At 40.9% G+C, this 13933-nt stretch overlaps 1 protein-coding gene across 1 annotated transcript; it reads left to right on the forward strand.

Annotated features, from left to right (window-relative positions):
* Positions 1 to 8568: 8568 nt before the first annotated feature.
* Positions 8569 to 12086, forward strand: LOC121397238. Its single transcript, XM_041573698.1, has 2 exons — positions 8569 to 8704; positions 9357 to 12086. The coding sequence occupies exon 2, from the start codon at positions 9846 to 9848 to the stop codon at positions 11772 to 11774; it is 1929 nt and encodes a 642-aa protein (XP_041429632.1). The 5' UTR covers positions 8569 to 8704; positions 9357 to 9845; the 3' UTR covers positions 11775 to 12086.
* Positions 12087 to 13933: the final 1847 nt, after the last annotated feature.

The raw sequence follows: 13933 nt of genomic DNA on the forward strand, positions 1-13933 counted from the left end.
AGAAAAACTCAAATTTCTAGAATTTTTGGGCTCTTTCCCAAATTGTTAGAATTTTTCAGGCTTTTTCCCTGACTCTCTCGATTTTTTTCGAGTTTTTGTCAGATTTTCGGGCTAAACCCAGTGCATACCTTGAAAACTTCAAATTGAGATAGGTGCCTCACCCATTGACTTATACAGGACCTTGACAGGTGTGAGATGGCAGCTTTTCAGATTCTGGCTTTTTGCAGCATCATAGTATAATAAATCTAAAAAAAAATGTTTTTTTCCCTCTAAATATTTGGGTTTTCTAGTTAAAAAAAACTAACATTTTTGGGGGCAGATTTATCAAGGGTCGAATTTCGAGGGTTAAAAAACCCTCAAATTCGACCCTCAAAGTAAAATCTTTCAAATTCAATTGGATTCAAAGGATTTTAGCGCAAAAGGTTTGATCGAATGATCGAATATAAAACAAACGATTCGGACGATTTTAAGCGATCGATCGAAGGATTTTTATTCGACCAAAGAGAAGCTTAGAAAAGTGATGGGGAAGGTCCCCATAAGCTAACATTGGACTTCGGTAGGTTTAATATGGCGAAGCATGAAGTCGAAGTTTTTTTTAAAAAGACAGTACTTCGATTATCGAATGGTCGAATAGTCGAACGATTTTTACTTCGAATCGTTCGAATCATTCGATTCGATCGAATTTGACCAATTCGATGGTCGAAGTATCCAAAAAATTACTTTGAAATGCGAATATTTTTTCATTCGAATTATTCACTCGAGCATAGTAAATCTGCACCTTGGATTTCAATAATAACTCCCTCAGTGTTCAGCCGAATCCAAAATAATTGGATCCAGTGCATCCCTAGTTAAAGGGGACCTGTCACCCAAAAAAAATATTCAAAATCCTATTTTATCACATTTGTCAAGCAAGATGAACTTTAATTACACTTAGGGGGTTATTTACTAAACTCCGGATGCAAAAATCACGAAAAATTCATGATTTTTTTTAAGAAAAACAGACTTTTAAAAAAATCATACATTTTTCAGAATTTATTAAACCCTGAGGATGGAAAAGTCTGAATCTGAAAATCCGCATCTTAGACCTGTCGAGGTTGCATATAAGTCAATGGGAGAAGTCCCAATGATTTTTTGATATGCCCTGGGTTTTATGCACTACCTTGAAGTTTTCTGAGTTTTCGAGTGAAATTTATGAAAAGTTTTTTTGAAATTCATGAAAATCGGATGAAAAAATCCAAAAAAATCGTGAAAAAATGATTTTTTTTCAGCAAATCACATTTTAGGGAAAATGCAATAATAAATAAGTGTAAAAAACCTGAGCGGATTTAATCGGAGTTTGTAGCACAAAATATTGAGATAAATTTGGACTTTGATAAATAAACCCCTATATATATATTATTTGAATCTTGTTTCCTTCAGTCTGGGAATTCATAATTATAACAAGCAGGCAGGAGCCATTTTGTGGACACTGTTATTAAGACAAGTTTTGTATCATCTCAGAATCTTGTTTGTGCACCAGAATGGGGGACCTGATGTCCATCCCCATGTCCTGGTTACACAATTAAATGGTGAAGAGAACGGGGGGAGTGTGGGGAGAGCAGTGACATGTAGGAAGTGCTGAATGGAAAGTGAAAGTAATTGCCTAAGGCATAGAGGAGGGGCAGACAATATTTGATTGACAGCTGAGATTTTTAAATGAGTTTACAACAGCTATGAATGCTTTAATAAAAAATAGAAATTGGATTTCATGTTTAATTTGAAAAGGACTTTTATTATACAGCTTTATGTGTCTGGGTGACATGAGTAGAAGTAATATAACACAGCTTGATAAATATAGCCGTTTTATATCACTTTTTACTACTTTTTGTGTTCTATGTTCTGCATAGCTTGATATATAAGCCTCTAACAGTAGTTTATATTTACTAAACAATTCATAGGGCCAGATTTATCAAAAGTCAGATTTTGAAGTTATTTGAATTTTTTGTTAACTCTAAAACATTTAAATTTACCACAACTCAAATGGGAGTATATTCATGAAAAAACTCAAATGTATAATATTCGATCTAATACAACAACCTTAAAATTCGAATTCTAATCAAACTTGAATCGATTTGTCCTCCGAAAAAACCTCGAATGTCAGGAAGGCAATTAACATCTTCAAATGGTTCAGCGGACCTTTGCCATTGACTTGTAAATGAACTCAGCAGGTTTTAGGTGGAGAATATTTAAATAAAAACTGTTTCCAGGGCTGCGGTGTGATAAAACTCACATTCTAATTCGAGTTGGTGATTTAAAATTTAAATTTGTGAGTTTTGACAAAAAAAATGAATTTGAATTTACCATTCGAACTTTAATAAATCTGCCCCCATATTGTTCAACAAATCCAGTGATTATATGCATTGTTCCATTGATTGGATATTGTGTTATAAAGCCAAAATCAATGCTTTTAGGTTTTTTTTATTTGAAATAGTATGCAGGCGTTTCATTTATTTACTAAATATTTCATAAGTTTGCATATGCTACCCAATGAATTTAAGGTTTTGTGGTTGGATTAGTGTATATGTTTTTTTTAAAGATTTTTCACATTTAAAATATTTCTTTGGGCGGGTATATATTTTTAGGTCACTGCAGAAGGACTCCATATACCTGTGTAATATCAGTTTGAAACTTCATCATTTAATCTGCACTCAAACAGGGCTGAATAAAAACAGTCAGCTCCCACTTCTGTCTTTCAAGATCGCACTAAAGCTTTTTGGAGCAGCACAGAAACAGGCAAGTGCGAGTTTCAGCCAATCAGCCATCTTGCCCTGCTCTACGCTGGGCCACATTTCTTTCAATCAACTCTTAATTGTTCCTGGAAAATGTTATCTTCCAATATATCTTATATCTGTTAAAAGATGAGTTTGTTAAATGAAACATTTTCATAGGTGTTATTTTTATTCAAACGTATTTTCCCATGAATTTGATGAATTCATTGAATCTGTAACACTTAAACGATCCAGTTTTTTAACTATTATGTTACAAATACAGAGGCGTAAATAAAGCAAAGAGCTCTACCTAGGCCATGTTTCTTGCCTGTGTAGCACTATAGTAAATTGAGTGCACCTTACTCTACTATAAGCTTCACTCCCAGTACATATGCTCCGGATGAGACCTTAAAATCTTAGGGAGCGACCCTTCGCAGCGATGTGGAAGCAGGGTGTAGTGCAACTCTAACTATTCAGGGTGCAAATAATTGGGCACCAGTGGTTCTTATAACTTAACCATAGAACAGATTTATTGAACACAATATACAATCCGCAATGGAGTGTAAAATCAGCACATACAGGATCAACATTACATCGAATAGGCTGTACTCACAGCACCTTTGGTCAGTATGATTCTCCTCAGAGATAGAAACAATACATGCAGCTTTGAGGCGGTACACCCAGCTTTCAGACTTTTCGCTAAGTGGAACCTGAGGGGAATACGCTCTACTCTAGGTCTGTACACTTAGTCCCTACTTCTGGGCAATTAGTACCCGGGATCTTAATCCCACTCACAATCCTCGGAGGAGCCTCAAGCTTCTCAGCTAAATATCCTGACTGTCTGTCACTCCTAGAGTGACCTATAAAGGTGAGTAGCCTATCCTTACTAGACCTGACTTGTCTAGGTTCCACTCGAGCTCTGCCTGCCTGCTCAGGCTAGAGCCAGCACAAGATGGACACTGAAAGCATGGCTTCAGAGCCTTTTATACTCTAGCACAGTGCTATCTGCTGGTCACTGTGAGAAACAGCAAAGGGCATAGCTTAAAGCAGGAATAGGAAACAGTACCCCTCCCAACTGTATTTTAGGACCCAGTTAGGTGTCTATAACACTAGGGAAACTCCCTGCTAAATAATACTGGGGATGGCTATTCTACACATCCCTACACCCGCATATGGTTTACATGCTCTATATTACATTAAATACATCACAGAAGATGTTGTTAGGTGTATCCTTAACTAGCTCAAGATTTTTTGGTAGATAACCAGCAGAATCTATATTTTAGGCATCGCTGCTATAAATGTAATGTATGATTATTCGTTATTTTATCTAGGAGCCAATGAAAGGGAGGGAGACCAATATCAGTGAAGTGCAAAGCAATTTAAACAAAGCTGTTGAGATGATGAAGACATGGCTACAGGACTTCTTTGGACATAGATTTAATTTTAGACGCTATGGATATCCAACATTTGGGAATGAACTTGAGGTATGTGTAACACACACATATATGCATATACACAATATGTTTTTGTTTGCATTTTAATCTGTAAAATTGAAAAATACACATGGTGTTTTGATTTCAGATGAACTCCTCAGTGCTAACCCCCAGTTGGCCAACATATAGCTAACCTAAAGGCTTGTTTGTAGTGACTATAGTGACTCAGTAATAACTCTGTGCTCCCTGGGGCAGAAGACAGTAGACAGTTTGTCGATTATTACTTGCCCTTAGCAAAGTTTTGTGAGGGGTAACTTTTTTGCAGCAGGTGTTTCTTGTGTCTCTTTTTTAGGAAGCACCCTCATAATGTAGTTGGAGGAACAGTATCCACTCTGATTTCACACACAGTCAGATCTGTCAATATTATAGGTCTAAAAGTATAAATGTATAAAAGTCTCTTTGGAGGGTGATTAAAATGATACAGAACAGTTGATCAGCATTATCTCACAGATGACAGTGCTTGCTTGGGACTGGTATTAATGAAAAACCTGTGGAATAATACTCACTTGAAAGTGTCCAATTCCAGGAGTACAAGGTCCTCTAACTGAAACATCTGTGACATCCACCTCTATCCCGAAGTTTGTGTCCCTACTCTGCCAGGTGGTACCTAGTCCTTCTACTCTCCGTGTTGGGCATCAGGCTGTTCATGAACGACCTGATCCTAACTCTCACTTCTAGAACTAGAGCTCTATAACAAATCGATGCTCTAGCTTCTCCTACTGGCTCTTAGTACCATCCAGGCTCTTAGTACTAGAGCACATGGTGTCTTCCTTTTTTTAAGACCAGGAAAACCTAAAAAAGCCCTGTCCAGTAAGGAAATTGCTAGGCAACAATTTCACCTGACAAGGAGATAACTTTCCCCCTCCAACACCGCAAACAGATCTAGCCCAGTGCTTGTTTACTACACAAGGGGACTTTCTGAATGACAGGGTATTAGAATTCAAGGCAAGTTTATGAAGAATTATTTCACTAACCTGCTTATTGTACTGGAAGGTGCAATTTTGTTTCTGTATGACAAGGAGCTATACATGTATTTTTATCAGAAATGTAATAGTTTATTAACCAACAGAGCTCTTTAAAGTACTATAATAGTTACTACTTGAAAAGGACTTGTTTTGCACAGTCTTCATCCTGAAAATGCATTTCTTATGCAAACTCACTTGAGCAATTTTCTTGTGTGATGTCTATTTCTGACTGGTAATGCCACCAAACATACAGTGCCAATCATGAGCCCATAAAGGGTATTTTGGCTTACGTGATAAAGGCTAGGGAAGGCTGTATTCTCTGGTTTTGTTGTTTTATTATTATTAACCAATACACTTGATACCTATTAATGAGGTTTGGCCCAAAACATGTTGTATAGAATGGCACAGCAAATGCATCTATGCAAGGAAAAATGTCCTGCGGTTGAGTTTTAGTTTTGTTTCTGCAAAGTTATTACATATACATTACTCTGAAATTTATCAAATGGTGTGATCGATAAAATCTTGCCATTGGTTGTACTGCATAAACACAGATTCCTATAATCTGCCATTCCCACACTTATCTCATCTAGTTCTGGAATAAGCTTCTTATGAATGACGACAATATGGACCTGAAGTGGAAAGAACTGCTACTCTCAGATCTGGCCAGGAAAATAAAAGAGGTACTTCTTTGAATGTCACCAAATGTAATCTTTTTCATTCAAGAAAACAGTCACAAAAATGTTAATTTTAATATGTTATAAAAAAAACATTTGAAAAACATTTGTAATTTAAATGGACACAATCACCTGCAAACATATCAAGTAATTAGGCTTGTCAACGATTGGACATTGCTGATGCGAGAATAATATTAAAAGTGAATTCAAATACACAATTCCCTTAAATATTTTTAACATATTTTAAGTAATGCCTTAATGAGGAAATTATATTTCTCCCCACTTTAATTTAACCTTGAGGTCATAAGTACTTATTAAATAGAATATTAAATACAATTTAAACAGAAATCACAAATTAATAAATGAATGCATTAATGTGTTTTAAAGGTTTAATATAATTTTAATTGAATTGAATTGCTGGGATTATTGTGTGGCATTATTTTGTACAGGCTGTGAGCAAACTTGGGGGTTGTTCCTGTAAATTGAATTTAGTACAAAGGAATACCCATGTAAGATATTCCTTCTCTGGCCCCTAGGCAGGCCTCCAGTACCTTCATACTGGGTCTTTTTCTGTCAGGCTGCAAACCCTCCTGTGATGGGGCTATAGAATAGAATATTTCTCTTGCAGGTGTCTGTGGGACACAGGGACCTTGGGGTATAGCTTCCACCACCAGGAGGCAGGACACTAGAGTAGAATCTGACTCCACCCCTCTCATGCTATACCCCCAATCATACTGGAGGACTAACAGTTTTTCTAGTGTCCTCAAGGAGACAGGACGTGGATCACGTCAGGAAGAAAATTCCTCAGACAATTCGACACAAGAATATATTAACCAGACACTAGTCTTGGTATTGGGGCAACGGGGTATCACCTTCTGTAACAGAAGGGATTACCAAGTAGTTGCCTCCTCCGTGGGCTCGCTACACTAAGGCTAGTAAGACTCCCATTGAGAGCAAGCCGACTAGCACTAGGGGCTTCTTCTCTAAAAGAACCCAGCTATTAAGTGTACGCGGAACATCCAGACACATACAATAACCGTGAGTAACAGTGTTAACAGATTGTGTCTTATCGCTCAGAACCCGGTTATTCTTCTATACCTTGGGTTCCTGAGCGCCTGCTACCTCCTCCCTCCTCCGGCCTCTCCCCTATTAGCATGCTCCAAGGTCCCTGCTACTTTTCTACAGACAAAGTTCCTGTGATACACGCACGGTCTTAGCTGCGTTCCACTGCGGAACGCATGGTGTGCTGCGGCGCCTCGTTCTGACTTTTTCTGTTCGCGCCAGAACCGAGTGACGTCAGCCGACGAGCGTTCTTTCTGCGCAGTTTCTTCTCGTGGCAGCGGTTACATAGACTGCTCGTGCAGACACGGGGACTTCGGACTCTACTTTTACGGTCAGACACGGGGACCTGGGGTAGGGGGAGCAAGGCATCTCTGTGGAGACGGACCTAGGGGCAGAAAAGGGTTCCCCTTTCCGTGTGGTTAACTACATATTGGGCATTGTAAACCTATTCACTTGATTGGCCACAATGGCGGAGGGCAGTTCAGATGGGCTATTTACCAGATCTAAACAAGTGTCTAAAGTGAGATACTTAGCTTGCTCAAAATGCCGCAAACGCCTACCATCAGGGGGGAAAGAACCCTTCTGTACTAATTGCCTACCAATTACTTCTGCTGAGTCCCTGACTGATATTCCAGAAGTACTTGATTCGGTGACAAATGAGCCTCCACAAGATGTGGCTCCTCAAGCCACCATTACTACCCAACCTAACCCTACACAGGATACTCCTCCGGCCTGGGCTTTACAACTATCTTCAGGCATACCAAAATTGGCAGCGTGTCTAGACAAACTACTCGACAAGCTAGAACACAATGTTACAGAGCCAAAAGCTAGATCACAAAAGCGCCCACCTCCATCCTCCCCAGAGGATCTCAGTGACGGCGAGTCCATTCCCAATACTCCTCTAGATGAGGATCCATCTCTAAGTGAGGGTGAAGTTAATTCACAACAGGGAGAGGAGGAGGAAGAACTACCCAAGTCTTCATCTGAGGCATTAGATACCTTAATATTTTCGGTCCTCAAATGCCTTAATCTAAGAGAACCGGATTCCAATATGGACTCCTCTCAATCACTTTTTAAGAGACAGAAAAAATCTGTATCCATTTTTCCGGCACATCCACAATTGGATGACATTATTCAAACTGAATGGGACCATCCCGAAAAGAGATTTCAAGCCACCCGTCGTTTTCAACGACTTTATCCCTTTCCAAAGGACAGTACAGACAAATGGATTAACCCTCCATCAGTCGACGCTCCGGTTTCCCGTCTTTCAAAACAGACGGCACTCCCGGTACCGGATGCAGCCTCCTTTAAAGACTCAATGGACAAGAAACTGGAAGGCTTACTTCGGTCCATATTCACAGCAGCGGGAGAGGCTATTCGACCCACTCTCGCAACAGCTTGGGTGAGCAGAGCACTTCAATCTTGGGCCAATTCACTAGTGGAGGACATATCAGCAGGCAAGCCCAGACACGAACTGTTGGAAACCGCCTTACAAATTAAGGAGGCGGCAGACTACATTGGGGAGGCCGCATTAGATACGACTCAGGTCATAGGTCGTACCTCAGCACTTGCAGTAGCAGCAAGGAGATCTCTGTGGCTCAAGCTATGGACAGCGGATCTCTCTTCCAAAAAATCCTTAACTTCCATTCCTTTCAAGGGAAAACTCCTGTTTGGTCCAGATCTAGATAAAATCATTAGTCAAGCAACAGGTGGTAAAAGCACTCTACTACCACAGGCTAAACCCAGGTCCACCTTCCAAAGAGGTCGTTCCTTTCGTCCCTCACGCACAAACAAGAGTTCTACCTCAAGAGACTTTAACTCACACAGTTCCTCTTCAAAAGCCAGATTTCAAGGAAAGTTCAAGCCCAACTGGCAAAACAGGCGCAATCAATCTAAGCCTAACGACAAATCTTCCTCAGCATGACAATCCCAACCATTCCCCCGTACCCTATCCAGTCGGGGGCAGGTTGTCGATGTTTCAGGACATTTGGTTAAAAGATACACAAGACTCCTGGGTTCACAAGATAGTATCTCAAGGTTACCGGTTGGAATTTTCATCCCTTCCCTCTCCTCGTTTTTTCATGTCAAGAGTCCCACTAGAACCTCAAAAGAAAAAGCCTATCTCACAGTAGTCAACAACTTACTACTAGAGAAGGTGATCATTCCAGTACCAAAAGGAGAGAAATTCAAAGGATTCTACTCCAACCTTTTCATTGTGCCGAAGAAGGACGGGTCCTATCGACCAGTATTGGACTTGAAACAACTCAATACATTCATCCGACCGACACGTTTCAAGATGGAGTCTCTTCGTTCGGTCATAGCAGGGATGAAACAAAACGAATTCCTGGCCTCCCTGGACATCCGGGATGCATACCTACATATCCCAATTTTCCATCAACATCAGAAGTTCTTGAGGTTTGCCTTCGGAGGTCAACACTTCCAGTTTGTTGCCCTTCCATTCGGCCTGACGTCAGCTCCGCGGGTGTTCACAAAGGTGATGTCAGCTGCGGTAGCGCCTCTCAGGATTCAGGGCATATCGGTTACACCTTATCTGGACGACATCCTTCTGAAGGCACCGTCTCTACAGAAAGCCCAACAGACATTGTCCCACACAATTTTTGCTCTGACCCAACTCGGTTGGCTCATCAACAACAAGAAGTCCAACCTGGTTCCGAGCAATCGTCTCACCTTCTTGGGTCTGATATTCGATACCAGTCTTCAACGGGTACTCCTCCCGCCAGACAGGATCACCAACATACACAAGTTGGTCCGTCAGCTCCTCAGCGCTCAACACATCTCGGTCCGGTTCGCAATGAAAGTTCTAGGATCCATGGTAGCGTCCATGGAGGCAGTTCCATTCGCTCAATACCATCTGAGAGAATTACAGTGGAATATCCTAACTCAATGGAAACGCAACAGTCTTTCTCAGAAAATTCTTCTGCTACCGAAGACAAGAGTATCCCTAGCGTGGTGGTTAAATCATCACAATCTCTCTCAAGGTCGGTCTCTAGTGGATCCGCAATGGAAAATTCTCACCACGGATGCCAGCCTGAAGGGCTGGGGTGCAGTATTTCAGGATCAGACTACTCAAGGTGTTTGGTCGAAGCCAGAAACTCGTCTACACATCAATATCCTAGAGCTGAGGGCAGTCCGCCTAGCATTGCTACACTGGCAATCACGGCTGCTGAACCAGGATCTTCGGGTACAGTCCGACAATGCCACCACAGTGGCTTATCTCAACCATCAAGGGGGCACTCGCAGTCGCCAAGCCCTGCAGGAAGCAGGGCGCATTCTGACGTGGGCAGAGAAGAACAACATTCGCCTATCAGCGGTTTACATTCCAGGGTTGGACAATTGGCAGGCCGATTACCTCAGTCGTCAGACCCTAGATCCGGGCGAATGGTCACTCCACGCAGAAGTTTTCTCAACCATTACCAAGAAGTGGGGCGTGCCAGACGTCGATTTGATGGCGTCTCGATCCAACAGACAAGTTCAACAATTCATAGCGAGGTACAGAGATCCTCTAGCTCTAGCAGTCGACGCACTGACCACACCATGGAGATTTCGACTCGCATATGTGTTTCCTCCACTTGCCCTTCTTCCACGAGTGATACGAAAGGTTCAAAGAGAAAGATGCACGGTGATTCTCATAGCACCACGCTGGCCTCGAAGAGCGTGGTTCTCAGAACTAACGCAGCTAGCGGGAGACAACTGGTGGTCTCTTCCCCCTCGTCCAGATATCCTACGACAAGGGCCGATTCGGCATCCCAACCCAGGGATGCTGAATTTGACGGCATGGCTGTTGAAACACTAATCCTCAAAAAGAAAGGGTTCTCGGACAACGTGATTCGCACCATGATTGCTGCAAGAAAACCTGTTTCATCAAAGACATATCACCGGGTATGGCGCTGCTATAGAGATTGGTGTGCTCAACAAAAACTTTCCTTCACAATTTTTACAGTACCCCGGCTGTTGCAATTTCTTCAGACGGGTCTGGATAAAGGGCTATCTCCAGGATCGCTTAAGTCACAAGTCTCGGCTCTCTCCATCCTTTTTCAAAGAAAAATCGCAAATCTTCCAGATGTCCGTACTTTCCTACAGGGTGCCATCCACATGGCCCCACCATACCGGGAACCTATCCCTCCATGGGACCTCAATTTGGTACTACGAGCACTTCAAGGTCCTCCATTTGAACCCCTGGCGACAATTCCCCTGACATGGTTAACCTGGAAAGTGGTTTTTCTTATTGCCATTTCATCCGCTCGCAGAGTGTCAGAACTGAGCGCACTGTCATGCCAATCGCCCTTCCTCATTTTTCACTCGGATAGAGCGGTTCTCCGTACTACTCCTTCATTCTTACCTAAAGTGATTTCGGAGTTCCACATCAATCAGGACATTACAATTCCATCTTTTTGTCCACGCCCCAAGTCACCGAAGGAAGTTGCACTTCACGCACTTGATCCCGTACGGGCATTGAAATTCTACTTGGACCGTACCAAGGACATCCGCAAATCTTCGTCCTTATTTGTGTTACTGTCAGGGGCCCACAAAGGTTCCCCAGCATCCAAGACTACTATCTCTAGATGGATTCGAGAGGCCATTCGCAGAGCTTATGTGGCTAAGGGAAAAAGTCCTCCGATGAATCTCAGAGCACATTCTACAAGAGGTATCAGTACTTCTTGGGCTTTCAGGAACAGAGCCTCAGCAGAACAGGTCTGCAAAGCAGCCACTTGGGCGTCCTTACACGCATTCACAAAATTCTACAAATTCGAGGTCTTTGCGGCATCTGGGGCTCTTTTTGGCAGGAAGGTTCTGCAGGCCGCAGTCATCTAAACAACAGTGGCCTCGTTTCCTCCCGCCCTACATTGGGACAGCTTTGGTATGTCCCCAAGGTCCCTGTGTCCCACAGACACCTGCAAGAGAAAAGGGGATTTTGTGATACTCACCGTTAAATCCTTTTCTCTTCAGAAGTCTGTGGGACACAGGGCTTCCCGCCCTGGAAACGGGCCATCTGAACTCCGCACAGCCATTAAAAACCAGTTTTTGTACATAGTTATATTCATGTTACAAGTATTATCTTGGTTATACAAAACTGTTAGTCCTCCAGTATGATTGGGGGTATAGCATGAGAGGGGTGGAGTCAGATTCTACTCTAGTGTCCTGCCTCCTGGTGGTGGAAGCTATACCCCAAGGTCCCTGTGTCCCACAGACTTCTGAAGAGAAAAGGATTTAACGGTGAGTATCACAAAATCCCCTTTTGGGAAGGTAATTGATGTATGATGCAATCTAGATGGTTATAAATTGCTTACTATTTTGTTTGCTCCATAAAATGTTAGGTGCTTATTTATTAAAATCCAAATTTTTGAGAGTATTTAAATGAAAAAAGTCTGACCAAACTAGAATCCACAATTTGACCTTATTTATTTTTTTAAAAAATCACGATTTCTTTGGATCGCGGACGAACTCAATAAAAACGAGCGAACACCTGAATCATGCAAGTTATCCCAAATCACTCATTTTTTTCTCTTGTTCCCATTTTTTTGGATTTTTGCCTGAAAAATCCAAAATAGTCAGATTTTTGGGATAATTCCAGCACAGACCACAGAAACTTCCAAATAAGATAGGGACGTCTCCTATTGACTTATATACAACCTTGGCAGGTCTGACATGCCAGATTTCCAGATTCTGACTTTTTGCAGCACCGGGCTTTAATTAATCCCGAAAAAAAATTTACCACTAAAAATTGGGATTTTATTGTAAAAAAAAAAATTGAATTTTTCAAGTTTTCAACATTCAGACTTTGTTTTTTTACAGGAAAGCCCTGTGGAACAGATAAAAATCTATTGCAGAGAACATTCACTGTTGCAACGGCTTCATATCTCCATAGAAGAATGCTTTGAGGAATGCGCCATTAATGCTGTTCATAATGCATATAAGGTAGAAACTCAAAGTTTACCATGAATTGATAATCTGTAAATTTTTGTAAGCAGTAAGTGACTCTTCTCCTTTAACTCTTATGTTATTTTTTATTTATCTTTTTTTGACCTTTTTGAAATAGTCTATAAACCTTATAATGAGCTCATGAAATGTTCTGTCTTTTCTTCATAGTCTCATAACAATATTCTCGACCAAATCTCAATAAACGATCTACAACATTTTAGAAAACTGGTATCAACAATAATAAGAAACTCCTGGCTGAAGGATGTGCAGGGAAATCCAACTGAGAATAATAATGAGATTTTAAAGCACATGCTGCACTGGAAGGATTTCACTCATATATTCAAACTATATGGTAAGAGACGCTTTCATTCAAAAACAAATGTTTTACAATTGGGTTTAAGTCCAGCACATGAGTAAAATAATAAGTAAAAGAATAAATCATGTTGTTCCAAATCAATGTTGTTTCCTTTAACAGATCCTAACCAGCCAATCACCTCTCAGTTTATAGAAGAGACTCAAAAGCTTGTTGCTTTGTCAGATTCGGTCCTTCTCGACACCGTTTGTCGCCTAATGCATGGAGATATTCTGTATGAACACCTCAAGTTGGTACTGGACCATGAGAATCAGTTCTTGGATATATGTAGACTGAGTAAGTCATGAATTTCAGAATGTTTTTTTTAAAAATGTTAAAAATAAAAATACAATGCAGTTATAGACTGGGCAAATTACTAAACTTCAGAAGTTTTTTGTTTGAGGCAAAAAAATGCTCTCAGTTGTAATATTTTAGTTGTAAAGTTTTCAGAACTCAAAATTTCAACATTTTTAAAATCTTAAATTGAAATGAAAAATTGTAGCAACTAAAACTTGGCAAGCTTCTATAGAAATCAATAGGAGAGGTATTTAGGGATGGGCAAAGGGATGGCCGAAAAATGACGCCCATAGACTTGAATGGCGTTGTGCATCAAAATAAAAAGATGCGTGTCTACAAAATTTCGACATTTCGCCGGCGGCAAATTTTTGGTGAAATGAAACGGGTCAAATTTGCCCATCCC

Source organism: Xenopus laevis, chromosome 8L, assembly GCF_017654675.1.
Source record: "Xenopus laevis strain J_2021 chromosome 8L, Xenopus_laevis_v10.1, whole genome shotgun sequence".
NCBI classification, from domain to species: Eukaryota; Metazoa; Chordata; class Amphibia; order Anura; family Pipidae; genus Xenopus; species Xenopus laevis.